The following is a 27599-nucleotide window of genomic DNA, read 5'->3' as shown; positions in this document are numbered from 1 at the left end:
CTCCTCCGGGGGGGATCCCGAGGCGTTCCCAGGCGTTCCCGGGCTCTTTAACATAAAATTAATTAATTATAATAAAGTTAGGACTTTTTAAAAACTTTTTTCCTTTAAATATAAAAACGTTTCCCCCCAAAATACTACTTTTTAGTCTAAAACTTTAATGTGTAAGAGGCGTCCGAGGTGTGACCTGGGGGCCATTTTTGGCCCGCGGCTCTTTTTTTTATCTGGCACATTTCTAGGGTTGATGTTTGATAAGAAATTATCAAGTTCGAGCCCATTATCGAATCCTCGTATCGAACCGATTCCTTATCGATTCTCTTATAGAATCCAGATAGGTTGTTGTAAATGGAAAAAAACACAATATTTGGTTTAACAAAAGCTCACTTTTATTTTATAAGAAAAAAATAAAATAAAATAAAATAAATAAATATTGACTGTTACCCCCATAAAAAAATAAAATAAATAAATATTGACTGTTGTTACCCAAAGTATATTAAGTGGTATTTTTCAGAAAAACAAATATATACAGTCACACAAAAACAACCTGTCTCTGTGATCACCATAGGTCAGGGGTCGGCAACCCAAAATGTTGAAAGAGCCATATTGGACCAAAAATACAAAAACAAATCTGCCTGGAGCCGCAAAAAATTAAAAGCCATATTACATACAGATAGTGTGTCATGAGATATAAATTGAATTAAGATGACTTAAAGGAAACTAAATGACCTCAAATATACCTACAAATGAGGCATAATGCTGCAATATGTACATACAGCTAGCCTAAATAGCATGTTAGCATCGATTAGCTTGCAGTCATGCAGTGACCAAATATGTCTGATTAGCACTCCACACAAGTCAATAACATCAACAAAACTCACCTTTGTGCATTCACGCACAACGTTAAAAGTTTGGTGGACAAAATGAGACAGAAAAAGAAGTGGCATAAAACACGTCCTAGAAAGTTATACTTGTAAACAAACTACGGTAAGTTCAAGGACCGCCAAAATTAGTAGGACAAAACGGCGCTCGCCAAATACTCAAATCAGTGAAGCATGTTTAATATAAACAGTGCGCTTTATAATAATTAGGGAGGTTTGCGTCATGTTTGTCCTCCTACGGAAACCATATTAAAACAAAAACTTTTTTTTTTTCCTCATCTTTTTCCATTTTTCATACATTTTAAAAAAAGCTCCAGAGAGCCACTAGGGCGGCGCTAAAGAGCCACATGCGGCTCTAGAGCCGCGGGTTGCCGACCCCTGCTATAGGTGAATAGCCATGCCTTGAGGCGTTTTTTCCGGTCCATTATTTTTGCTGCTTGTGTGACATCACAGGAAATGATGTAGCTCAGTCTAATGACTGAGCTATGTCATTTCCTGTGATGTTCCACAGGGCATTTCTTGTGGGACGGGATTCGTTCCTAGGGATTCGAATAAAGAACCAACTCTTTTTCTTTACTATAGTGGCCTCGATAACGGGAACCGGTTCTCAAAAAGGGATTCGAGTCCATGGAATCGGTTATTTTCTTATCGAACGGTTCTTTTCTTATCGAACAACCGGGAGAACCGGTTTCGAACATCATCCCTACACATTTCTCTAAATTGTCCACGGGTGTAAATGTGAGTGTGCATTGTTGTTGTTTTTTATTGTACGTAAACTGGGAGAGGCTCCAGCGCACCCGTGACCCAAAATAATTTGTTGTCAATTTGGACTCAATGCTTAAATGACTAGGTTCTTCTATAATTTCAAAACCCATGAAAATCCATGAAAAGGATTGGGAAATGCTAAGTAGTACATCCTATTTAAAAAGTACAAACACGTGTTTTTTGTTTACATTTGATTGAATATTGGAGGAACATGAAACTGTTTATAGTTTGCTTGATAATCTGATAGATAAGTGAATTGTTAGTCATAGTTGAGCAACTTCAGACTACACGGTCTTGAACGCGCACTGGTGCGCTACTCTTCGTCACGGACGTCGTCCAATGAGCGTCGGAGCCACCACGCCTACACCAATCACATGTATCGACGTCACCAAGCGCTTCCGGCTCATCCTCCAATCACCGTCGAGACTCCATGCGGGCCCGGATCCCTCTTCAACCTTCGGTTGTTCGGAGGGGCACCTTCAAGCGGCACCTTCAGCGGCTCCTTCAAGTGGCTCCGCGGTGCACCGGCAGCGGCTTCCACACCTACGGAGAAGACGCCAGAAGAAAGACTTTACAACACAGACAACCATGTCGTTCCTCACCGTCAGCAGGCTAGCGCCTAAGCTCCTCAACTCAAAGGTAAGAAGACGGGTGGGCCGCCATTGTTAGTTTTTTTTATCTCGGTCTTTTAAGTCGCGAAGCTAAATGCTAGCCGGCTAACGTTAGCCTAGCCGAGCACATTGTGATGCCAGTCACGTTCAGAAAAGTCCCTTATAAGCATTTATTTGACGAACTAATGTATGTTTCAGTGCTTTCAGCTTCGCTTCTTCACCGTATACATCGTCACTGCTTCCTTGTGGAACTGTAATCGAACCATTTTTGTCTTAAATGGAGCTACGTAACGACTTTTGTCAAAGTAATCGACACTTCTACTGAATTAACCGATCAAGTGACTCTAAACTACATTTTTAAAGACCCACAAAATGCTGCAACTCCTTGATAAAAAAGCTCACCCTTTGCCCTGTTGACCTTCACTTTAAAACGTCCCATTACTTGATCTTAGGTCCTAAGATAAGATTAATCAATGTCAACCAATCAATGTTTACTTCCATCCATCCATTTCCTACCGCTTGTCCCCTTTGGGGTCGCTGGACCCAATCAATCAATCAATGTTTATTTATATAGCCCAGTGGTTCTTAACCTTGTTGGAGGTACCGAACCCCACCAGTTTCATATGCGCATTCACCGAACCCTTCTCTAGTGAAAAATAAAATGTATTTTTCTTAATTTAATCTTAACTTATGAATAATAATCATGAAATTATGTTATTATATTATAGAAATACTAAACGATTTATTTTACAAACAGAAAGTTACAGGAATGTACACATGATCCCATGTTTACATCTCATTGTGCAACATTTGAATGTTTTAGTGCAGTGGTTCTTTACCTGGGTTCGATCGAACCCTAGGGGTTCGGTGAGTCGGCCTCAGGGATTCGGCGGAGCCTCCGCCACGGAGGTAAAGACACATCCGACTTATCGTGTAAATAAAAACTTCTCCCTATCGGCGTATTATGGATACCCCCTAACAATGTTCCCTCTAATTTTCCATCTGATTTGCAGGTTGTTTGATTGATCGATTGAAACTTTTACTAGCAGATTGCAAAGGAACATAATACATTATATGAAACAGTACAGTTTACACAGTACAGTACATATTCTATACAATTGACCACTAAATGGTAACACCCGAATACGTTTTTCAACTTGTTTAAGTCGGGGTCCATGTTAATCAATTCATGGTGTAAGGCAGACCTGGGCATTCTGCGGCCCGCGGGCCGCATCCGGCCCTTTGTGCGTCCCTGTCCGGCCCGTGTGAGGCCAATTATAAATTACAATATACATTTAAAAAAGTATCTATGTCGAGTGTGCCATACAACGGTGCTGCTTTTGTTTTGAAAATCGTTATTTGTATTACTTCCGTGTGGACGTATGCCTGTGCGTGATTGTGAGTGATTGTGAACAGCTGCAATCAAATTACAAAATAAAGTTGAAAAAACATCTATGTCGTGCGCGCAATACAACTGTGCTGCTTTTATTTTGAAAAGTATTATTTATGGGCGTGTGTCCGTGTGTAACCTGCGAGTGAAGGTGCACGTGCAGCGACAAGTGATGCACGGTTTACACCCGAGACGCTAAAAAGAGAAAAGTTGATGAAGAATGGCGTGTTTTCAACAAGACATGGACTGCAAAGCAACGTTCCCTCTAAGGTGCGTGCCTGCGCAATTGCGCACTGCTCAAGCGTCCGCTGCGCGCAGCAAATATATGCCGCGCACCAAATCAAATCCCATCTGAATTCTAAACAAAATAAACATATTTATTCTATGTAATTTTGCAATGCAACTTTGAGTGACAGTGACAACAAGCGGCCCTAACGGTGTTCGTGAACACCGTTCAATTGAACACCGTTCAATTGAACACCGTTCAATTATTGTAACGTCTATCGAGATGCTTCGAGGACAGGAATTATATCGATCACTTTATTGAGCAAAACTGTTTATATTCGGACATAACCACACCAAAAACATGAGTAAAACAATTCTATCTCGAAAAACTAGTCATTTTCTGCCGTACAAACCAGGCCAAAACCAACTTGTCATCTGTCACCAACACGCATACCACTAAACCACTGGTGCGTTTATGGCCACACAAAAAGTCGGACAACTCAAACACCACACAAAGTTACACTGTGACTCCTCAGTCATACGTGTGCTTATTTTACTGTCATTTATTATTAATGTTAATTTATTTATATTAGTCATGGAATGCTGTTACACACACTATGTTGAAGTATTACTATTATTATTAATTATTATTATTATTATTTATCTTACGGTATATATCAAAAATAATATTGAGCAAAATTTAATTGAAATATTGTCGATGTGGCCCTCCAGCAGTGCTCGGGTTGCTCATGCGGCCCCCGGTAAAAATTAATTGCCCACCCCTGGTGTAAGGTGTGTAATTTGTTGTGAGTTCATGCACTGTTGGTTTTGTTCTTTGAACAAGGTGATGTTCATGCACGGTTCATTTTGTGCACCAGTAAAAAAACATAACTTTTTCTTGAATTTGATCCAAAAAAACTGTTTTATTTTTCACTAAAGAAGGGGTCGGTAAATGCGCATACAATACTAGTGCACACAGCTCATGAAAAACAATATTTTTTGTTATTGTCATTGTAAGTGGGCCAAAACACTTATATTAGAAAATAATCTCATGGAAATGACTGCTGTCATTTGATTATAATAATAAAAAATGTAACTTGTTATTTAGTCAGGTTTGGGACAGGTGTGGCCACAGTGCATGTGCACGTCTGACGTCGCTCACATGTGCTCCACTGAATGCTCAAGGAGTTTTTACGTTTGCTCACGCATATGGAAAATTAGAGGGAACATTGTTCGGGCTATCCATAATACGTCGATTGGGAGAAGTTTTTATTTACGCGATTAGTCGGGTGTGTCTTGACCTCTGAGGCTCCGCCGCAGAGGAGGGTTCGATCGAACCCAGGTTAAGAACCACTGATATAGCCGTAAATCACAAGTGTCTCAAAGGGCTGCACAAGCCACAACGACATCCTCTGCTCAGATCCCACATCAGGGCAAGAAAAACTCACCCCAGTGGGATGTCGATGTAAATGACTATGAGAAACCTAGGAGAGGACCGCATATGTGGGTACCCCCCCCCCCCCCGCCCCCCCCCTAGGGGAGACCGAAAGCAATGGATGTCGAGTGGGTCTGACATCATATTGTGAAAGTCCAATCCATAGTGGATCTAAGATATTAGTGAAAGTCCAGTCCATACTGGATCTAACACAATAGTGAGAGTCCAGTCCATAGTGGGGCCAGCAGGAAATCATCCCGAGTGGAGACGGGTCAGCAGCACAGAGATGTCCCCAACCGATGCACAGGCGAGCGGTCCACCCCGGGTCCCGACTCTGGACAGCCAGCACTTCATTAATGGCCACCGGATCTGTGTCCCCCCCCCCTCCACAAGCGAGAGGGGGGCAGAAGAGAAATGAAAAGAAACGGCAGATCAACTGGTCTAAAAAGGGGGTCTATTTAAAGGATAGAGTGTACAAATGAGTTTTAAGATGGGACTTAAATGCTTCTACTGAGGTAGCATCTCTAACTGTTACCGGGAGGGCATTCCATAGTACTGGAGCCCCAATAGAAAACGCTCTATAGCCCGCAGACTTTTTTTGGGCTCTGGGAATCACTAATAAGCCGGAGTTCTTTGAACGCAGATTTCTTGCCGGGACATATGGTACAATACAATCGGCAAGATAGGCTGGAGCTAGACTGTGTAGTATTTTATACCTAAGTAGTAAAACCTTAAAGTCACATCTTAAGTGCACAGGAAGCCAGTGCAGCTAAGCCTGTATAGGTATATATAGGTATATATGTATATAAAGGTATATACAGTATAGGCGTAATATGATCAAACTTTCTTGTTCTTGTCAAAAGTCTAGCAGCTGCATTTTGTACCAACTGTATAGACATAGGGAGACCAGAAAATAATACGTTACATCGAGACGAGACGTAACGAACGCATGAATAATAATCTCAGCGTCGCTAGTGGACAAAATGGAACGAATTTTAGCGATATTACGGAGATGAAAGAAGGCCGAGGTATTTCAGCTGCATTTTGTCGGAAGGTGGTGTACACCCTGGACAAGTGGCCACCTCATCGCAGGGCCAGCACAGATAGACAGACAACATTCACACACTAGGGCCAATTTAGTGTTGCCAATCAACCTATCCCCAGGTGCATGTCTTTGGAGGTGGGAGGAAGCCGGAGTACCCGGAGGGAACCCACGCAGTCACGGAGAGAACATGCAAACTCCACACAGAAAGATCCAGAGCCCGGGATTGAACTCAGGACTACTCAGGACCTTCGTATTGTGAGGCACATGCACAAACCCCTGTGCCACCATGTTTACTTGTATAGCCCTAAATCACGAGTGTCTCAAAGGGCTGCTCAAGCCACAATGACATCCTCTGCTCAGATCCCACATCAGGGCAAGAAAAAACTCAACCCAATGGGATGACAATGAGAAACCTTAGCCGGAAAATTATACTCCTGAAGTATAATTTACTTGTTAAATGGAGTATTTTGCCACTACCGACTGTATGTACCCTTTATTTAGTTGAGATCCAACAGTGGTAATGTTTCAGTATAAAGTAATGTATATTCCAATTAGGGCTTGGCGATATATGGAATATACTCGATATATCACAGGTTTGTCTCTGTGCGATATAGAAAATGACTATCGTGATATTGGAGTATACTTTCTCAGGCAGTTGCTTTTAGCTGCGGGCATTACACTACAGGCTCTTCTCACTCTTTCTTGTCTCTCCTTCTCACAGAGACATAAAACAAGCGCACCTTGTTACATACGTCACATACTGTCGCGCGTGCAACGTCATACCCTCTCGTGGAGCAGAGAGGTAGCGGCATAGGTAACGTTAGCTGTGGCGGTAACGGTGCTGGTAACAAACGAAGGATGAATAATTAATTCCCAAGAAAAACAGCACGTGGTCCATCGTCTGAGGGTGGTTTGGCTTCAAGCGGGAAGATGTTGAACGGACAACCGTAATATGTCAAGTATGCGGCAAAAGCGTTGCTACAAAAAGTAGCTTTACTGCTAATTTGTAGCATCATTTGAAAAGTCACCCGCTAGAGAATGAAGAGTGCTTGAAACTCCGCATGTCAACATCTCCGGCCGGTGCCACACCAACAAAATGCCCAAGCAACCGTTTCCAGATCAACACCGTATGACAAAAATAGTCAACAGAAGGAGATAACGTCCGCAGGAACCTACCACATAGCGAAGGACATACACTATTTGATTTCCTATTATGCAGCTCATTTTTATTTGACACGTATTGAAATATCGTGTGACATCATGCACAAAAGTGCACTTTCTTTGTTTTAAACTATTGTAGTGGCGTTCTGTACAAAAAGTGCACTTTAATTTAGTGTTGTGATAAGTCATCTTAGTGACATCATGCACAAAAGTGCACTAATAGCTTGTTTTAAAATGTCTCTGACAATCTTGCACTTTCTGTTTTGAAATGACATGAATGTTTGTGCCACTGCTTAATAACTGTTTAATAAATACACTTTTGGTGAATTGACTTAGTTGTGGTTTCCCTCTCGGCATGAACGTTTAAAATGAGCATATATTATGTGAACCCGTTCTCAAACAATGGCAATAAAAACTATTCTGATTCTATTAATGCAGTAAGAAGAAGGTTTTAATGTAGACACATAGAATCATCATACTGCTGTGATTATATGCATCAAGTGTTCATTCAAAGCTAAGGCAAAATATCAAGATATTAAAGATTAAAGTATCAATGATTGTCACACACACACTAGATGTGGTGAAATTTGTCCTCTGCATTTGTCCCATCCCCTTGGGGAGCAGTGGGCAGCAGCGGCGCCGCGCCCGGGAATCATTTTGGTGATTTAACCCCCAACTCCAACCCTTTGTTGCTGAGTGCCAAGCAGGGAGGTTATGGGTCCCATTTTTATAGTCTTTGGTATGACTCGGCTGGGAATTGAACTCCAACCTATCGATCTCAGGGCGGACACTCTAACCACTAGGCCACTGAGATATATATGGTGTATCGTGACATGGCCTAAATATATTGAGATATTAATTAAAGGCCATATCGCCCAGCCCTACCCTGAGATGACCACGACCTGGATGAATGAGAACATTCTTAGACACTTAAATTATGGCTTTGTGGTTATCGTGTACGCTAGCAGGGAGAAGTTCTTTGGCTACATTCACGCTCCAATTGAGATTTTTTTTGTCAAATCCTATATTTTTAGTGGCCGTTCACATTACCAAAAGAATGCGATTTCTAATATGAATGCTATCTGACCCGCATGCCGACCTGACATCGCACACGCCTCAGTGTTTACGGAAGTAAACATGGCCTCAGCTCAGTACTGGCCCATTTGTGGCAACTTCAAGGAATTTGTGCAATTTAAGTCAACATTTTCTGACGCGGCCTAGGTAGGATATGACAAATTTGTAATCACACTTTTTACACGGACATGAAAAAAATCTTAATTGACCTGCAGTGTGAACAAGGCCTTTGTTCCTTCATTTTGAATCAAAGGGAAAGGGAACTACAGAGGTAGCGCAATTTTAGAACCATTCGGCTTTAAAGAGGCCCTATTATGCAAAACCAACTTTTTTTACCTATTGGTGCGTTGCATATTCGGGATCTGCATAAGCCCTGAAAATATGAAATCAAACCGTGGAGGCATTGCTCGTACGTGCACATGCATCCTAGGCTGTTGCCGTTTCTAATAGAAAGTAGCGTATAGTTACAATTACACGTTATGTAGACCACAAGGAAGTCTTTTCAATGTGGAAAAAAAAGAATATGACCCCTTTTTCATGCAACAATTTTCGCCGAAAAACATTTCGCTGTTCTATACCGTTGTCTTGTGGTTAGTATGATTACACACAGGCTGGTGATTTAGTCTCTGTGCTTTTTTTAGTTGAGTACGCCTTCAAAATAAACCACCATACAAGCCAAATAAAGTTGTAGCAACCATTAATAGTCCAATCAAAGTCAGTGGCTCCCTTTAGTGTTGGTGTTTCCAGCACACCGCTACAGTAAGTCTAGCCCAGGGGTGCCCACACTTTCTGCAGGCCAGCTACTTTTCAATGGACCAAGTGGAGGGGATCTACCTCATTCATATATATCATTTATATTTATTTATTTATGAACAAGAGGTTTTTGTTAACAAGTTAAATGTGTTTAATGATAATACAAGCATGTTTAACATTCCTTTCTTTCATGAAGACAAGAATATAAGTTGGTGTATTACCTGATTGTGATGACTTGCATTGATTGGAATCAGACAGTAGTGATAACGTCCACATTTTCAAATGGAGGAGAAAAAAAGTCCTCCTTTCTGTCCAATACCCCATGAAAGTGGTTACCTTTGGCCATCTTATTTGTCCAGCTTCCATACTCCTTTTTATACACTTTACAAAAAATACATTGGCGGCAAACTCTGTTTCTTGCTAGCTTGTGCACGCTATCTTTCTGAGACTCTTATTTTGTCGGCGCAGGCAGGATAAAGCAGTGTTTTTATTGTGAAGATAAGAACTGTGCAGTCGGTCTTTAGGCTTTTGACAGCAGGTTCGGTGCGAAAGTCTGTTGAAATAAAAAGTGTTTCTCGCCTTCCTGCCGGTCATTTTTTCTTAATAATGATCTGGCAGCAGCCAGCGTCATCTAACAAGACCCTCGGGTGCCGTGAATGTCAATCAAGTGACCAAAGTGACGTCTTGGTCAAAATTGATGGTCGCTAATTTTTAGGTCTTTTTTAATGCCTGGCTGGCGATGGGCTGACACACCCTCCACCGTCGACTGGTAGCTAGCGATTGACGTAATGCAGTGTTTTTCAACCTTTTTTGAGCCAAGGCACTTTTTTTGCGTTGAAAAAATGCGGAGGCACACCACCAGCAGAAATCATTAAAAAACGAAACTCAGTTGACAGTAAAAAGTCGTTGTCGCAATTGTTGGATATGACTTTAAAGCATAACCAACCATGCATCACTATAGCTCTTGTCTCAAAGTAGGTGTACTGTCACCACCTGTCACATCACGCCGTGACTTATTTTGAGTTTTAGCAATCAAGAATATTTCAGTTGATTTTATCCTTCTTTGTGGGGACATTGTTGATTGTCATGTTCAGATGTACATTGTGGATGTCGTCTTTGCTCCACAGTAAGTCTTTGCTGTCGTCCAGCATTCTGTTTTTGTTTACTTTGTAGCCAGTTCAGTTTTAGTTTCGTTCTGCATAGCCTTCCCTAAGCTTCAATGCCTTTTCTTAGGGGCACTCACCTTTTTGTTTATTTTTGGTTTAAGCATTAGACACCTTTTTACCTGCGCACTGCCTCCCCCGTTTCCGACATCTACAAAGCAATTAGCTACCGGCTGCCACCTACTGATATGGAAGAGTATTACACGGTTACTCTGCCGAGCTCTAGACAGCACCGACACTCAACAACAACACATCATTTGCCGATATAATTACTGGTTTGCAAAAAATATTTTTTAACCCAAATAGGTGAGATTAGATAATCTCCCACGGCACACCAGACTGTATCTGACGGCACACTAGTGTGCCGCGGCACAGTGGTTGAAAAACACTGATGTAATGGGCACCACTGATCTAGCCAAACATTCAAGGGTTAAAATGGTGCCTACCGACTGTCCTATTATCTATAAAAATGTTTTGTATTGACATTTTTTGTTGCGGATTAATTGGAAAAATGATTAACATCTTCAACATACCCTTCGGAATGGATTAACAACGAAAACCGAGGATACAAGATTAGTACCAAAACACGACCGTACCTGTCACTCATGCATATTAAACCACATCTTTTCTCCAAATCAACAAACATTGTCTCACACCGATGGAGAGTCAATATTTATTTTGTTTGTTTTGTAGTGTTGTCTTTGAATCCTTTTTTTTTTTTTACCGCTCTGTCAGTATTTACCGAAATTAGTTGGTCTTTTGTTATTTGTTATTTTTAACCGTCTACAAGCTGCAGTTCTTATCAAGCTTCCACAAAAAAGGGAGAGTGTGCAGATAACCTTTGTCTCACTCACACATGTTTTTAAAACACGTCTTGGGTTCAGTCTTTGCCCCAGTCGGCTGGTTGTTGTTGTAGGTCATGAAGTCTAAAATGTGACTTGAACACCAGATTGTTCACACGCCCAGAGCGAGTGTGGGTTTTAAGCTGAAATAAGGGAAAATGTTACCAGAGAGAAACTAAATGTTAAAAAAAAAGTCTACTTAAACTATCATTTCGCTTTAATTAGTGTTTCTATAGTAAATATCTGGACTGCGTGAAGGTCTATAGTAGGGTTGTACGGTATACCGGTACTAGTATAGTACCGCGGTACTAATGAATCAAAAACGGTACTATACTCTGTTTGTATAGTACCGCCTCGCCATATTTTTTTTAAGGGCATGACCGCGCGTCGTCACGTCGTGACATTACTGGGTTTACGAGCAGAGGAGCATGTTCGGCAGCGCACAATCACGAAGTACTTACAAGCAGACACAGTGTGTAGACAGAAAAGGGAGAACGGACTCATTTTGGCTTAAAAAGTAAAGATAAAGGTGAAGTTATAACACTGAAACACCCTCAGGAAGAGGTGCTTTAACACATGGCTAGCTATTTAGCGGCTAATGTCTATCTGCAGTGTTATAGCTACTTCTAAATCACTAGTCCTTGCCTCCATGGTGACAAATAAAGCGAGTTTCTTACAAGTAGCATTAACACTGGAGGACCAGGAACAGCTAAACATGCTTCACTACACACCGTAGGAGGATACAATAGCTCACCGGCGTCACAATGAAATGTGAATGAAAAATGCCATGGGTGGATCTACACCTGAAATCCGCTGTAATGATACCAAGTACCAGAGCGTATCTAGTCGATACTACAGTGATTAAATCAAGATTTTTTTATCGTCACAAAATCTTTTTTCAAATTCATATATTTATAAACTCAGGAAATACGTCCCTGGACACATGAGAACTTAAATTATGACCAATGTATGATCCTGCAACTACTTGGTATCAGATCGATACCTAAATTTGTGGTATCAGCCAAAACTAATGTAAAGTATCAAACAACAGAAGAATAAGTGATTATTACATTTTAACAGAAGTGTAGATAGAACGTGTTTAAACTGAAAATAAGCAGATATTAACAGTACATGAACAAGTAGATTAATAATCATGTTTTATAGTTTGTCCTTTATAATGTGTACAAAATAATAGGTAGATAAATGACACAATATGTTACTGCATACGTCAGCAGATTAATTAGGAGCCTTTGTTTGTTTACTTACTACTAAAAGACAAGTTGTCTAGTATGTTCACTATTTTATTTAGGACTAAATTGCAATAAGAATCATATGTTTAATGTACCCTAAGATTTTTTGTTAAAATAAAGCCAATAATGCCATTTTTGTGGTCCCCTCTATTTAGAAAAGTATCGAAATACATTTTGGTACCGGTACCAAACCATTGGTATCGGGACAACCCTAATCTATATATTGTATATGCTGATGTAGTTCTGTTGTAGTTGTAAAACCAAAAGGGCTAATATGATTATACGTCCAAATGCCGAATATCAGCATAGATAATCGGTCAATCTCTTGTCTTGAACATAACCCCTGCAATAATAGGAAACACTGCAAATATTTAAACTTCTGTTAGACGCCTGGTATATGTTGCAGAAATGTAAAAACTCCCTCTGTCAGGAAATACCAATGTGGAAACATGTTTAAACACAGCATATCACCGTGTCCTCCCATAAGTGGAGAAGGAATGAGTTGAAACGCTCCATTTTTGAACTTGCGTAATAAGCCCTCTACTGTGTGCACGGACATAACATGCACCTCGTCAGTCATCCCCTAAACCAGTTTGCAGCCATGAGTCATACCGGTTGGACCAGAGCCAACTCTCCCACCGCCTACCTACCCCACCCTGCCACAGTGGCTTTTCAGGGGCAGCATGCAGTGGACGTGATGTTAGTACAACTGCTAAAGGGAAAAAACACAAGCATGTAAACACATCTTGTAGCTTTATACTTGATTACTTGATCAGCTTGATTACTGAGCTGATTTTTATTTCTTTTGAATGGTGACTTGTGTGGCACGTGTATGTACAGTATAACTAGAGTGGCTTTTCTACGCTTCAATGACTTGTTCTAGATTAATCAAACACAAAATGATATTTATTTAAACATGTTGGTGTCACACACCTTTTTAAAATATCAATGCTCCTTGTTTGCGAGCTGGCCTATTGTGTGTGCGTGATGAGTCACCTTCAACTTGAATTTTGGACGACTTATATCATTTTTTCCCCATGAGTGAATGCCCTTTTTTCAACCTTTTTTGAGCGAAAGGCACATTTTTTGCGGTGAAAAAATGCGGAGGCACACCACCAGCAGAAATCATTAAAAACGAAACTCAGTTGACAGTAAAAAGACGTTGTCACAATTGTTGGATATGACTTTAAACCATAACCAAGCATGCATCAATATAGCTCTTGTCTCAAAGTAGGTGTACTGTCACCCCCTGACTTATTTTGACTTTTTTGCTGTTGTCCTGTGTAGTGTTTTAGTTCCTGTCTTGCGCTCCTATTTTGGTGGCATTTTCTCTTTTTTTGGTATTTTCCTGTAGCAGTTTCATGTCTTCCTTTGAGCGATATTTCCCGCATCTACTTTGTTTTAGCAATCAAGAATGTTTCAGTTGTTTTTATCCTTCTTTGTGGGGACATTGTTGATTGTCATGTCATGTTCAGATGTACATTGTGGACGCCGTCTTTGCTCCACAGTAAGTCTTTGCTGTCGTCCAGCATTCTGTTTTTGTTTACTTTGTAGCCATCAGTGTTCTGCATAGCCTTCCCTAAGCTTCAATTACTTTTCTTAGGGGCACTCACCTTTTGTTTATTTTTGGTTTAAGCATTAGACACCTTTTTACCTGCACGCTACCTCCCGCTGTTTCCGACATCCACAAAGCAATTAGCTACCGGCTGCCACCTACTGATATGGAAGAGTATTACACGGTTACTCTGCCAAGCTCTAGACAGCACCGACACTCAACAACAACACATAATTTGCAGACTATAATTACTGCTTTGCAAAACATACACCAGTGTGCCGTGGCACAGTGGTTGAAAAACACTGCTCTAAACCAAACACAAAATGTTGTTTTAAGGATTCATATTTAAATCAGTTGGTGTCACAGCAGTAGTGGTATGGCTATCAATTATTTTAGTAATCAAGTTACCCACTTTCTAGCCTCAATGCAACTTTTAGGGAAAATAGCTGAAATAAACACGTTTTTTTAATGACCTTTCTTCTCTCTTCTTATAAATGCACAAAACATTGGAATGATATGAATATGATAAATTGACTGGTAATGTTTTTAACAATTGTACACATAGATGTTTGAAAATGTACTAATTGGAGGAGTGGTGTTTGATATATGGACGTATAACTAGTTATCATTAGAAGGGCTGTTGGCAACTTGCTCAGTTACATTTTTCAATGCAAAAAATATAGCAAGAACACCATTGGCTTGCTTCTTTTTTCCCAAACACATTTGTATTAAAACTCTATTTTTTTTTTACAATTGCTAAGTTTGTGTTGTAAACATTTTTTACTGCCAAAATGCATCCGTTCTCCCTTTTCTGTCTACACACTGTGTCTGCTTGTAAGTTATCCGTGTGTGTGCGCTGCCGAACATACTCCTCTGCTTGTAAAACCAGCAATGACATGACGTGGCGGGGTTGGGGGGCCGGTACTTTTTAGAGGCAATATAGTGCCGAATATGATTAATTAGTATCGCGGTACTATACTAATACTGGTATAGCGTACAACCCGAGTCAATTCTTATCAAAATGAAAAAAGTGTTGGGATTTTTTTACCAACAGCTCACAATTTAAATGTGAGGTCAGCCTTCAATGGGAACACTTAGTGTCTACTCAATTCACTACAATAGAGATTATATATTAATGAGCTCTGTGCTTCCGTAAAATCAAAATGGTGATTAATTCAAATGCTTTATTAATTGTTGTATTGATGTGCTGTGGAAGTGGTCGTCTGCGATTGATTGGAAACAGATGGACGCTTGACTGTAAATCTGCTTTAATTTTTACGCTCGCCGAACGTTGAAAACTTTTTTTATTTGCTCCAAAAGAAGTGATCATTGTAATTAAAGGGTTTAAACAGACTTATGTAACATAGAAGAGCACGTCATAAATCCTAACATGCGTTTATTATTCTTTCTGTGTCATAGAGCGCAACCTTCTTCATCACGGCTGCCAGAAACACCAGCGCCTCCACAACGGTAAGTTCTCAACAACAACAAAAGCCTACCAAACCGAACGTGCAGACCTTTTTGTGGACTCACCGATCAATACTTAAGTCAAATGTTTACTTAGTTTGTTTAATGAACTTCTGGTCCTATTGAAGCAGTGTTCTATTTTTGGTGTACAGTTGAATTATGGCTCGTATTTCTTCTTTATATATATATTTTGTGTTCTTTGTACAGAATCTGAAGGATGTTCTGTCCGACCTCATCCCTAAAGAACAGAGCAGGATCAAGAACTTTAAACAGCAGTATGGCAAAACCAACATAGGGCAGGTTACTGTGGACATGGTGAGTAAACCTTAAACCCTGACTATACAATACTTCCTTCATGTCCATCATAAAAAAATGATAAAGGTCTCAAATTTTAACCATCTGAACTTTTTCTGCAGTGGGGGTGGAAGCTGAGGTGTGCCACAGGAGGATAGATAGCTTGTAGTAGTCCATAAATAAAGCACTGCCATTTCTCAATACTATTACTTGGTATTACTAAGTAAGTAATGTAGTTCATTTTAGTTGTGCACAATAAATGTCTGGCCGATATGAGGAACTATGACACCGTGAAAGAGGGTTTTTTTTTTCTCCATTTAAAACACTCCTTGCCAAATCCCTCCTCCATGCCAAGACCCCTTCGACTGCATCTCCACCCCGTCAGCCATGTTGCAGTTTTTAGCGCTTCATATCGAGTCTACTGACAGATTGTAGGCCTCTTTTAACATGCACTCTATGAATTACACTTTACACCAGGGGTGTCCACACTTTTTCTGCAGGCGAGCTACTTTTCAATTGACCAAGTGGAGGGGATCTACCTCATTCATATATATAATTTATATTTATTTATTTATGAAAGAGAGGTTTTTGTTAACGAGATAACGGTGTTTAATGATAATACAAGCATGTTTAAGATTCCTTTCTTTCATGAAGACAAGAATATAAGTTGGTGTATTACCTGATTGTGATGACTTGCATTGATTGGAATCAGACAGTAGTGATGATAACGTCCACATTTTCAAATGGAGGAGAAAAAAAGTCCTCCTTTCTGTCCAATACCACATAAAAGTGGTTGGGTTTTGGCATCTTATTTGTCCAGCTTCCATACTCCTTTTTACACACTTTACAAGAAATACATTGGCGGCAAACTCCGTAGCTTGCTAGCTTGTGCGCGCCAGCTTTCTGAGACTCTTATTTTGTTAGCGCAGGCAGGATGGAGCAGCGCTTTTATTGTGAAGAACTTTAGAGTTTTGACGACGGTCTGTTGAAATAATAAGTGTTTCTCGTTCCTGTCGGTCATTTTTTCTTAATGATCTGGCAGCAGCCAGCGTCATCTCACAAGACCCTAGGGTGCCGTGAATGTCAATCTAGTGACGAAAGTGACGTTTTAGGTCTATTTTTTTTAATGGACTGACACACCCTCCGCGATCGACTTAACCTCTTAAGGCCCAAGCTGTTTGTTTACAAGCTTTTTTTATTTCTCTTTGCTGTTTGGGCTTATTGGACCCTAATTAGAATAAAAACTAAGAATCATCTTTTGATATGATGTACTTAGTCCATAAGTACACAAATGTGTACTTCATGTTTAGTGACATGCTAATTCTTATTTGTACACTTTTTTTCCCCCCAAATTCCATTGTATGTTATACTCTTCTGACACCACCAGATGGCAGTAAAAGTGTCCACATAAGCGGCCATAAGACCCCAATTCAGTAGTGTACCCAATTTTGGAAATAAGAGCTAAAAGGTGCTGTCCACGCATGTGGCCACTAAGGCCTTAGAGGTTTTAAGATTAAAAATAAAAAAAATTTGAAAAACTTTTTTTAAATTCACTATTGGTCTTATTGGGGGGGAAAAGTCCACTGAGTAAATGTAACGTAGTGTTGCTAATGTTGGCCGCACCAAGTAAGCGTAATCCAGATTAGTCGTGACATGTTAACCTACTTAATCTGTCTGGACTGGCTTTATTTCCCGTGTCAGGTATCGGTGGGGTCATTTTGCAAAGGACACACACAAAGTGAGCCGCACCAACGCAACTTTCACTGTCGGAACACCAAGGACCTGTGAAAACATTTAGAGCTCGGAATAGTTGGCAAACCAAAGCCAAGACACAGAAAAAGTACTTGCTTAGTGTCATGAAGAGTCACACAAGCACTGGCAAGAAATGTTGAGAAAGAAATCATCTCTGTTGTTGTCGTAACAGGAAGCGGTTTCGAACATGTTATGGGTCGCTCTACTCGGGCGTGTCAAGGGCAACAATTGTTTGGTTTCTTTGAAGCTTTTTTATGTAGTTATTTTTTTGCTGATACTTTATTATAATATACATTATATACAGTGATGTTGTACAAGGTAAAAATGTTAAATTATGTGAATATATTACACTTCTTTGTTTAGACCCTTTTACTTTTTGGATGTATTTAGTGTTTGGCGCAGGGCGGGATAGAAAAAAGAAGACAGAAGGGCAAAATTTGGGGACAACTAGCTAAAGCCTGATATATTACATATATACACATCAGCAAACACGACATACGGTATACAAATATGATACCTAAAATTATAACAAAGAAACAGTTGATGAAGTAAATACTAGAAACACAGAAATGACAATGAACATTATTACACTACAAATGGAGCAAAAAAAATTACAAAAGAAATAACACTATTGATAATGAATAATATTAATAAGTACCTCTCTTAACAATACAATCGCTTCAAATGCAGTAATATATTAATTTAATGAACACTTTAATCACAAAATAATTCAGATGGGATGGGGAAAGAGGAGCGGACTATATTAATTAACCTTGTACATTGTTATGGCAAAATAGCTTAAGCTTTAGCAGTGTGCTGCTATTTCTACCCAATTTCTCCCCGGGCGAATGCTTTTGTCGGACAGGTAAAATTATGTAGTGAACAAACTGACCAATCAGAGCTCTGCGGTCCATGTTGTGTCAGGTTCAAACACTGATGACATCTATTAAACAGACAAGAAGCAAGGAATCATGCAGAGACAGAGTTAAATTTTGCTCAATTGAGGAGAGACGTTTTTTGGGCTTACAAATCCAAACTACGCTCTAAAGTCCAGCCCACGTGCTCCTCTATTTATTTGGGAGGTCCCTGGTTATATCACTGAAGCTGCTGCTGAAGGAGGTGGGGTCATTTCAGTAACCCCAGTTAGACACAATATATGACTATTCAAGAAATGCAAATGTGCTGACACTCGTGATATCGCCTCATCTCTGCTCTGTCTGCGTTACGGTACTCGATGTTCGGCCTTGGCAGTCAGCAGGCCCAGTCTGGACACAACACTGATACGAGACGACTTGCAATCTTTTGGATTGCCAGCTTTGCACAGATAGAAAAATACAACTTCAGCACAATTGATAATAACTATAGCAACGGCCCTTAAGCATAAGAGTTGTGTGATAATATATACATGATTATTTTAACACGTTGCTGCTGACATGAAGCTAGGATTTTTGTGATGTGCACGTCCAGGTCTGCGGGAGGATATACATGGAGATGAGCAAGACAGTGTCACTTACGCAAATAACGTGACGCAAGAATATACCAGGCTTTAGCTAGCTGGCAACTAGAGTGCTAATCGCTTGCTGGCCACTATAGCGGTAATCGCTAGCTGGAAACGAGTATGCTAGTTGCTAGCTACCTTTAAATGATAACATTAATATAATACAGTATAATTATTCATGTTTTTATTTATTTTTTTAAAGTCTAATCAAACAAAAATTTTGCGACCTCGCCGCAGTTTCTCTGCGGACTCCTAAGGGTTGCAGAACCCTGTTGAAGACCCCTGATGTAAAGAATTATGCCCTCATTTTTCACATGACTGTCTTCGGAGGTGCAGTATGACTGTAGAACTTCAGTGTATTTCAATTTTTTACTTTGCTCTCTTGCACAGGTGTACGGCGGTATGAGGGGGATGAAGGGTCTTGTTTATGAGACTTCCGTGCTGGATCCTGACGAGGTCAGTATGCCGTATGATACGGTTTTACAACACTTTTGATATCTGCTTACCACACTTAAGAAATGTTATAAAGAACTTTCGCAACATCCAAAGTTGTACGTGTCAAAGGCAAATTAAACAATCAAATATAGCTTTAAAAAAACACAAAACTAATAATATTCAATATATTGCAACAGATCAAATAAATGTGTCTGATGGGTAGAAGGCCAGAAATGGAAAAACGTGGGGGTTAAGATGAATTTAAACTCTAGTATTGGAACTAGAATTTAAACTCTTAATTGGTGCATTCCAATTCCTATTCGGAATTCCTACTGGAATGCCCAATTTTCAACTTTCGAAAGTTGGAGCATTTTGGTCACAAAGATGGCTGCTCTGGATGTAAACAATGATATTCGCTTCTTCAATATCCATTATTAGCACTTCTGATCCGTTTTTGTCGCACTAAATCAGCCATATATATGATGTATTGTTAAACATTTTTACATGAGTTGCGCGCGACCAGTCTTCCTCTCGGGGAATAATACACACTGGTCAATCCCAAGTTCTTTTGGATGACATATATGTTGAGTAAAAAGGACCCCAGAGACAGAATGGTACAATACCACGTTTTACTAAAGCTTCAGGAGACCAGCCCTTACAATGCAACCATAGCATCAGCCAGCGAGGTCTAAATCCAAACAAAAAGAGTCAGCTTATGTAGAGCAAAAACAGCCCCCCTCGCCCAGAAAGGAGCACTGCTGCTGCTTCAAAACAGATAAGGAACTGGCCAAAACAGCTCTGTGATCCGACAAAGAGGAGCCCTTAAGACAAAACAAAGTGTTTACTAGCGGACATGAGATAAAAGCGGACATGAGATAAAAGCAAGGAGGTCACGAGAAGACACACAACATGGGAAAATACCAGCTGCTTTAAACATGACTATGGATTTAAAAAGAACACTTAAAAATATCTCATTCTCACACATGGTAAAGTTACTGTAGCGTAAACTAAATGTATTTAATGTTTCATATGTTCTACATTGCTGGCAATAGCCTATGTGTTTCTTCTTCACCCACCATCTTTGAAGGTTGCTGAAAGAGTAAATTTTTCTCATAAATGGTTTATAATCAGACAAGTCGAGCACAAAAATGGCTTTCGTGGATGTGGCTAACTTGATTTCCAACTTCTTAACTGGAACGCTCACAAATCGGCTGTGACGTCATTCCCAGCTCCGACTTCCAATTTTTGAGGTAAATGGAGCTCACCATTACAGGCTGGATTATTCCCATTTTGACCTACAACAAGAAAGATTTATTTAAACAACATTTTAAAGACTCATATGCAGTCATGCTGACCCAGCTCATCAATGTGACACTTTACCGTGTTCCTCACCCCGACGCATGAGTCACAAGTAAACCAAAAAGGTGCTGATCTGTGTTTTGTGCTATTTACTTAAGGAGAATACAGACGTTTACCCTTAGCAAAACAGTCCGTTGCTAGAATCATTTACCCGTTAAGCGAGATCTACAACCATGCATCAGGATTTTTAGGGGAGGAATGCAAGAAAAATGGAAAGTGGTCACAAGGCATCACATGAACAACTCCCTGTCTGTATATTTCCCTCGCAGGGCATCCGTTTCAGAGGCTACAGCATCCCAGAGTGTCAGAAGTTACTCCCCAAAGCTGCCGGAGGTGAAGAGCCGCTGCCCGAGGGCCTCTTCTGGCTGCTGGTCACGGGACAGGTGCCCACTGAGGAGCAGGTAAGCCGCGGAGCACAGAAAAAGTTTCCATGATGTTCTGGAAATGTTCTATTTGCAGTCAATCAGCTGAATCAGTATAATTATGTAACCTTGGTTTATTACAGCGTGGAAAGTTCATTTTATTGGTCTTATCTCTCAAGATATGGGAAGAATTAGACTGACAAGCCTTCACCTTCAGTGACTGAGCTTCTGGTTGTTTTATAGTGTAACAAGTTGAATGTACAAGCCAGACGTGTCCAAAGTGTGCATGTTCATGTCTGTGTGCCAGGTCAACTGGGTGTCCAAAGAGTGGGCTAAAAGAGCGGCGCTCCCCTCGCACGTGGTCACCATGCTGGACAACTTCCCCACCAACCTGCACCCCATGTCTCAGTTCAGCGCCGCCATCACGGCACTCAACAGTGAGAGCAGCTTTGCACGCGCCTACTCGGAGGGCGTGCACAAGTCCAAGTACTGGGAGGTGAGCAGCACATTCACACAAACCTGTTGTCTACAATAAAAGTCCATGGTAAATCATCAAGTGGTGCTATAAATGTAACCAATCGAAAGTCCGAAATAGTCAATTCTCTATTAGCAGTGGTTCTCAAAAGTTTTTCAGCTAGTACCATCTTAGAAAAAACTTGGGTCTCCAAGTACCACCATAATGACCAACATTAGGCATAGTGAGCCCAAATATTCATTAAAACCAAGGTAGGGATTTTATTTAACAAGTACATGTAATATTTTTGCCACTGTAACAATACACACAGTAACAATAACGCTGTGTTTGAATATAGGAAACTAAAACACTGTACTTTAAAGGCCTACTGAAAGCCACTACTACCGACCACGCTGTCTGATAGTTTATATATCAATGATGAAATCTTAACATTGCAACACATGCCAATACGGCCGGGTTAACTTATAAAGTGCAATTTTGAATTCCCCGCTAAACTTCCGGTTGGAAACGTCTATGTATGATGCATATGCGTGTGACGTCACGACGGCAACGGAAGTATTCGTACCCAATGTGTCACCATACAAACTGCTCTGTTTATCATCGGACAATTCCACAGTATTCTGGACATCTGTGTTGGTGAATCTTTTGCAATTTTTTTAATGAACAATGGAGATTGCAAAGAAGAAAGTTGTAGGTGGGATCGGTGTATTAGCTGCTGGCTGTAGCAACACAGCAAGGAGTACTTACTTGGATAGCAGACGCCTAGCCGATGCTAGCCGCCAACCGCATCTGTGATCGGGTGAAGTCCTTCGTCGCGCCGTCGATCGCTGGAACGCAGGTGAGCACGGGTGTTGATGAGCAGATGAGGGCTGGCTGGCATAGGTGGAGCGCTAATGTTTTTATCATAGCTCTGTGAGGTCCGGTTGCTAAGTTAGCTTCAGTGTCGTTAGCAACAGCATTGTTAAGCTTTGCCAGGCTGAGAATTATTAACCATGTAGTTACATGTCCATGGTTTAATAGTATTGTTGATCTTCTGTCTATCCTTCCAGTCAGGGATTTATTTATTTTGTTTCTATCTGCATTTGAGCCAAATGCTATCACGTTAGCTCAGTAGCTAAAGAGCTTCGCTGATGTATTGTCGTGGAGATAAAAGTCACTGTGAATGTCCATTTCGCGTTCTCGACTCTCATTTTCAAGAGGATATAGTATCCGAGGTGGTTTAAAATACAAATCCGTGATCCACAATAGAAAAAGGAGAGTGTGTGGAATCCAATGAGACCTTGTACCTAAGTTACAGTCAGAGCGAAAAAAGATACACCCTGCACTGCCTCTCTAGTTCTTCACTCTAACGTTCCTCATCCACGAATCTTTCATCCTCGCTCAAATTAATGGGGTAATCGTCGCTTTCTCGGTCCGAATCTCTCTCGCTCCATTGTAAACAACGGGGAATTGTGAGGAATCCTTCCTCCTGTGACGTCACGCTGCTTCCCGTATAAGCAAGGCTTTTTTTATATCAGCGACCAAAAGTTGCGAACTTTATCGTCGTTGTTCTATACTAAATCCTTTCAGCAAAAATATGGCAACATCGCGAAATGATCAAGTATGACACATAGAATGGATCTGCTATCCCCGTTTAAATAAAAAAAATTCATTTCAGTAGGCCTTTAATCAAGTGATTCTTTGGCATACCACTAGATGGAGCCAGTGTGCTGCTCGTGGCAGAGTTGTGTATAGAGCAGGGGTTGGCAACCCAAAATGTTGAAAGAGCCATTTTGGTCCCCAAAAAAAAAATCGGTTTGGAGCCGCAAAAAATTAAAAGCCTTTGATAAGTGATATAATGAAGTCACCACATGATGTACGTGTCTGTATTAGTTATATTAGCCTACTATCAAAATGACTTTAAAAGTCTTATACAAGTGTTTTAATGAAGACAACACATGATTTAAATGTCTATATTGGCTAGATTAGCCTACTTTTATTTTTACAACATTGGAAAATATTAGTAAACCTTCTCAGAGGGTGAGATAACTCCTCTAAATGACTGTCTTGGAATGGCCAAATGTATAGATGTGTGTGTCCAGGTTAAAAGAAATGGCGGGCTGTCTTCTTCTAATGAATTTATTACAATCTGTGCAAGCTGGGTAACGTTTGCTGTGGTCTGCATCAACATGGCACACAAACAACTATCAGAAATGCAGCCAATATTACATACAGATAATACGTCATGAGAAATGCAGATAAAAATGAAATACACAGAGGACATAGGAAATTAAACGAGCTCAAATATACCTACAAGTGAGGCATAATGATGCAATATGTACATAAAGCCAGCCTAAATAGCATGTTGTTATTGATTAGCTTGCAGTCATGCCGTGACCAAATATGCTTGATAAACACTCCACACAAGTCAATAACATCAACAAAGCTCACCTTTGTGCATTCACGCACAGTAAAAACGTTTGGTGGACAAAATGAGACAAAGAAGGAGTGGCATAAAATATGTATTTCTCTGGCATGTTGAAGAAAGTTATACATGTAAACAAACTACGGTAAGTTCAAGGACCGCCAAAATAAGGACAAAACGGCACTCGCCAAATACTCTCATCAGAGAATCATGTTTAATACAAACAGTGGGATTTCTAACTATTAGGGAGGATTGTGTCATGTCCTCCTACAGAAACCCTAATAAAACAAACATATTTTTTCCCCCCCCATCTTTTTCAATTTTTGATACATTTTTTAGCGCTCTAGAGCCGCAGGTTGCAGAACCCTGGTATAGAGTATGGACAACTGGTTTCAAGCGGTCTCCTCAATGATTGGTCAAAAGACACTCACGTGACTACAGGGCGCCATGTGTAAACACGTTACAGAATGTAAATGAAGTATTGACGGTTTTTGAATGCATTTTAAAGTTAAAGTTAAAAGTTAAAGTCCAAATGATAGTCACACACACACTAGGTGTGGTGAAATTATCCTCTGCATTTGACCCATCCCCATGTTCACCCCCTGGGAGGTGAGGGGAGCAGCGGTGGCCGCGCACGGGAATAATTTTTGGTGATTTAATCCCCAATTCCAACCCTTGATGCTGAGTGCCAAGCAGGGAGTCAATGGGTCCCATTTTTATAGTCTTTGGTATGACTCTGCCGGGGTTGGTTGGTTGGAACTCACGACCTTTCAGTCTCAGGGTGGACACTCTAACCACAAAGCCACTGAACAGATTAAAGTGATTTAGAGGTAGAATTGATTGCTCCCATTAGCTGCATTGCTAGCCACCAAGAACGGGCCGATTCTTAAATGTTAGAATGCAGAAAAATAAAACAAACAGAAAAATAAAAAACATTTTGTCTTGTCTCTCACGATTGCGAACAATGGGTAATATTCCCCCCCAAAAAAGTGCAGTTCCCCTTTAGAGTGTATCCAAAGCAAGATACTGACCACTGACCATACTCCAGATTCAGCTACTGCCTTCTTGTGGAGGTAAATCCAAACTACTTCAGCATGTTGCCCACAGCCACAACTGTTTTTTGCCCCAGTGGTTATTTGCTTCTGAAGACCACGCACCCAGTGACTCTAGGACAGGGGTCGGCAACCTAAAACACTGAAAGAGCCATATTGGACCAAAACTACAAAAAAACAATCTGTCTGGAGCCGCAAAAGATGAAAAGCCGTATATAAGTGTAATAATGAAGGCAAAACATGAAGTAAGTGTCTATATTAGGCTACTATCAAAATGACTATGTGTCGCAGGCTGAAGCAAATCTTTTTGATAGAAATGTTGAAATTTAATATTTATTCGACACATTTTTACAGCATTGGAAATCATTAGTAAATCAGAGGCTACTCCGAAGGTGAGATAATTCCTGGAAATTACTGGCTTTTAATAGCCAAATTTATAGATGTGTGTGTCCAAGTTAAAGGAAAGGGCAGGCTGTCTTCTTTTAATAGATTTATTGCAATCTTTGGCAAGCTCGGTAATGTTTGCTGTGGTCTGGAACAACGTGGCACACAAACAACTATCTGAAATGCAGCCAGTATTACATACATCCTAGTCACTGCCGTTGTGTCCTTGGGCAAGACACTTTACCCACCTGCTCCCAGTGCCACCCACACTGGTTTAAATGTAACTTAGATATTGGGTTTCACAATGTAAAGCGCTTTGAGTCACTTGAGAAAAAGCGCTATATAAATGTAATTCACAATTCACATGTGTCATGAGACATGCACAACTAAATTATATACAAAGAGGATAAAAGTAAAGAATATTAAATGAGCTCAAATATACCTACAAACAAGGCAGAATGATGCTAGCCTAAATAGCATGTTAGCATTGATTAGCTTGCAGTCATGCACTGACCAAATATGCCTGATTAGCACTCCAACAAGTCAATAACATCAACAAAGCGCACCTTTGTGCATTCACGCACAGCATGAAACTTTTGGTGGACAAAATGAGACAAAGAAGGAGTGGAAGATTTTACATGTAAACAAACTGTTGCGTCACAGTCCACACTATGGTGAGTTCAAGAACTGCCGAAAATAGTAGGACAAAACGATGTTCACCAAATACTCATCAGTGAAGCATACACACAAACATATTAAACGGTGGGCTTTCTGACAATTAGGAATGTTTGTGTCATGTTTGTCCTCAAACAAAAAACATACTGAAACAAAAAAAAATAGTTTCCCCCCATCTTTTTCCATTTTCAGTCCTTTTTTTAAAAATGCTCCAGGGAGCCACTAGGGCAGCACTAAAGAGCCGCAGGTTGCTGACCCCCGCTCTAGGAGGCTAATTTAATTAACTAGAGGTGTTTCTTTGGAGCTTTTACCGCATTGCAGTCCTCACATTGCTTCTGGTCTTTTTTTTTAGTTTGTCTACGAGGACTCCATGGACTTGATTGCCAAGCTGCCCTGCATCGCCGCCAAGATCTATCGCAACCTGTATCGCGAAGGCAGCAGCATCGGAGCCATCGACTCCAACCTGGACTGGTCCCAAAATTTCACCAACATGCTGGGTTACAGCGACGCCCAGTTCACTGAGCTCATGAGACTCTACCTCACCATCCACAGGTAACATTCGGGTGTAAGAGCAGGGCGTTTAATGGCGCCCCCTAATGGTTGTTGAAAATACCTACGGACAATTACTTGTCAAGTCCTGCCCTTTGCGCTTGATTGTAACCATTCTTGCTCAAATTGTACACTTGTGCTTTTCAGTCCCCTAAAGATGTGTGCCACATTTCATGGCGATTGAACCAAACACCCTAAAGTACACAAGGTGTTTTGTTGAGCTGTGTGAGTAATTTGGACTCCATTTGAGTTTGGGTTTTAATAACCACATCACAATGGTGTGTATTTGTCAGAAAAATAACGCAGGCAACATAGTAGAAGCCCGTTTTTTCCACACATTCAGGAGTAGCAGAGTCACACTGTGGGGTTCCTCGGTTGTCAAAACCCTTTTTCCATGCCATTTTTTGTTAACAAATTACGCTTTTAAAACGATTTAATTATTGTTGCCAGTTTATTTTATAAACCAGGGGTGCCCACAGTTTTTCTGCAGGCGAGCTAATTTTCAATTGATCAAGTCGAGGGGATCTACCTCATCTTCATATATATAATTTATATTTATTTATTTATGAAAGAGAGGTTTTTGTTAACAAGTTAAATGTGTTTAATGGTAATTAACACATATAGATTATTTTCTTTCATGAAGACAAGAATATAAGAAGGTAATAATTAGAGATTTCCAATATCGGACTGCCGATATTATCGGCCGATAAATGCTTTAAAATGTAATATCGGAAATTATCGGTGTCTGT

General features: G+C 40.4%; 1 protein-coding gene across 1 annotated transcript in view; it reads left to right on the top strand.

Annotated features, from left to right (window-relative positions):
- The first annotated feature begins 2080 nt into the window (after positions 1 to 2080).
- The window catches only part of cs (citrate synthase), a 35853-nt gene continuing 10334 nt past the window's right edge, over positions 2081 to 27599 (top strand). Inside the window, exons 1-7 of the mRNA XM_062052513.1 lie at positions 2081 to 2279; positions 15564 to 15614; positions 15819 to 15926; positions 19546 to 19611; positions 21219 to 21350; positions 21619 to 21807; positions 26654 to 26853. Coding sequence (XP_061908497.1) covers positions 2229 to 2279; positions 15564 to 15614; positions 15819 to 15926; positions 19546 to 19611; positions 21219 to 21350; positions 21619 to 21807; positions 26654 to 26853 — 797 coding nt within the window. The 5' untranslated portion in view covers positions 2081 to 2228. The remainder of the gene's footprint in view (positions 2280 to 15563; positions 15615 to 15818; positions 15927 to 19545; positions 19612 to 21218; positions 21351 to 21618; positions 21808 to 26653; positions 26854 to 27599) is intronic.

The sequence above is a fragment of the Entelurus aequoreus genome, linkage group LG07 (genome assembly GCF_033978785.1).
Source record: "Entelurus aequoreus isolate RoL-2023_Sb linkage group LG07, RoL_Eaeq_v1.1, whole genome shotgun sequence".
In the NCBI taxonomy this organism is placed as follows: domain Eukaryota; kingdom Metazoa; phylum Chordata; class Actinopteri; order Syngnathiformes; family Syngnathidae; genus Entelurus; species Entelurus aequoreus.
The sequence above is the reverse complement of the archived record's forward strand: the minus strand, read 5'-3'. Positions and strand labels throughout refer to the sequence as shown.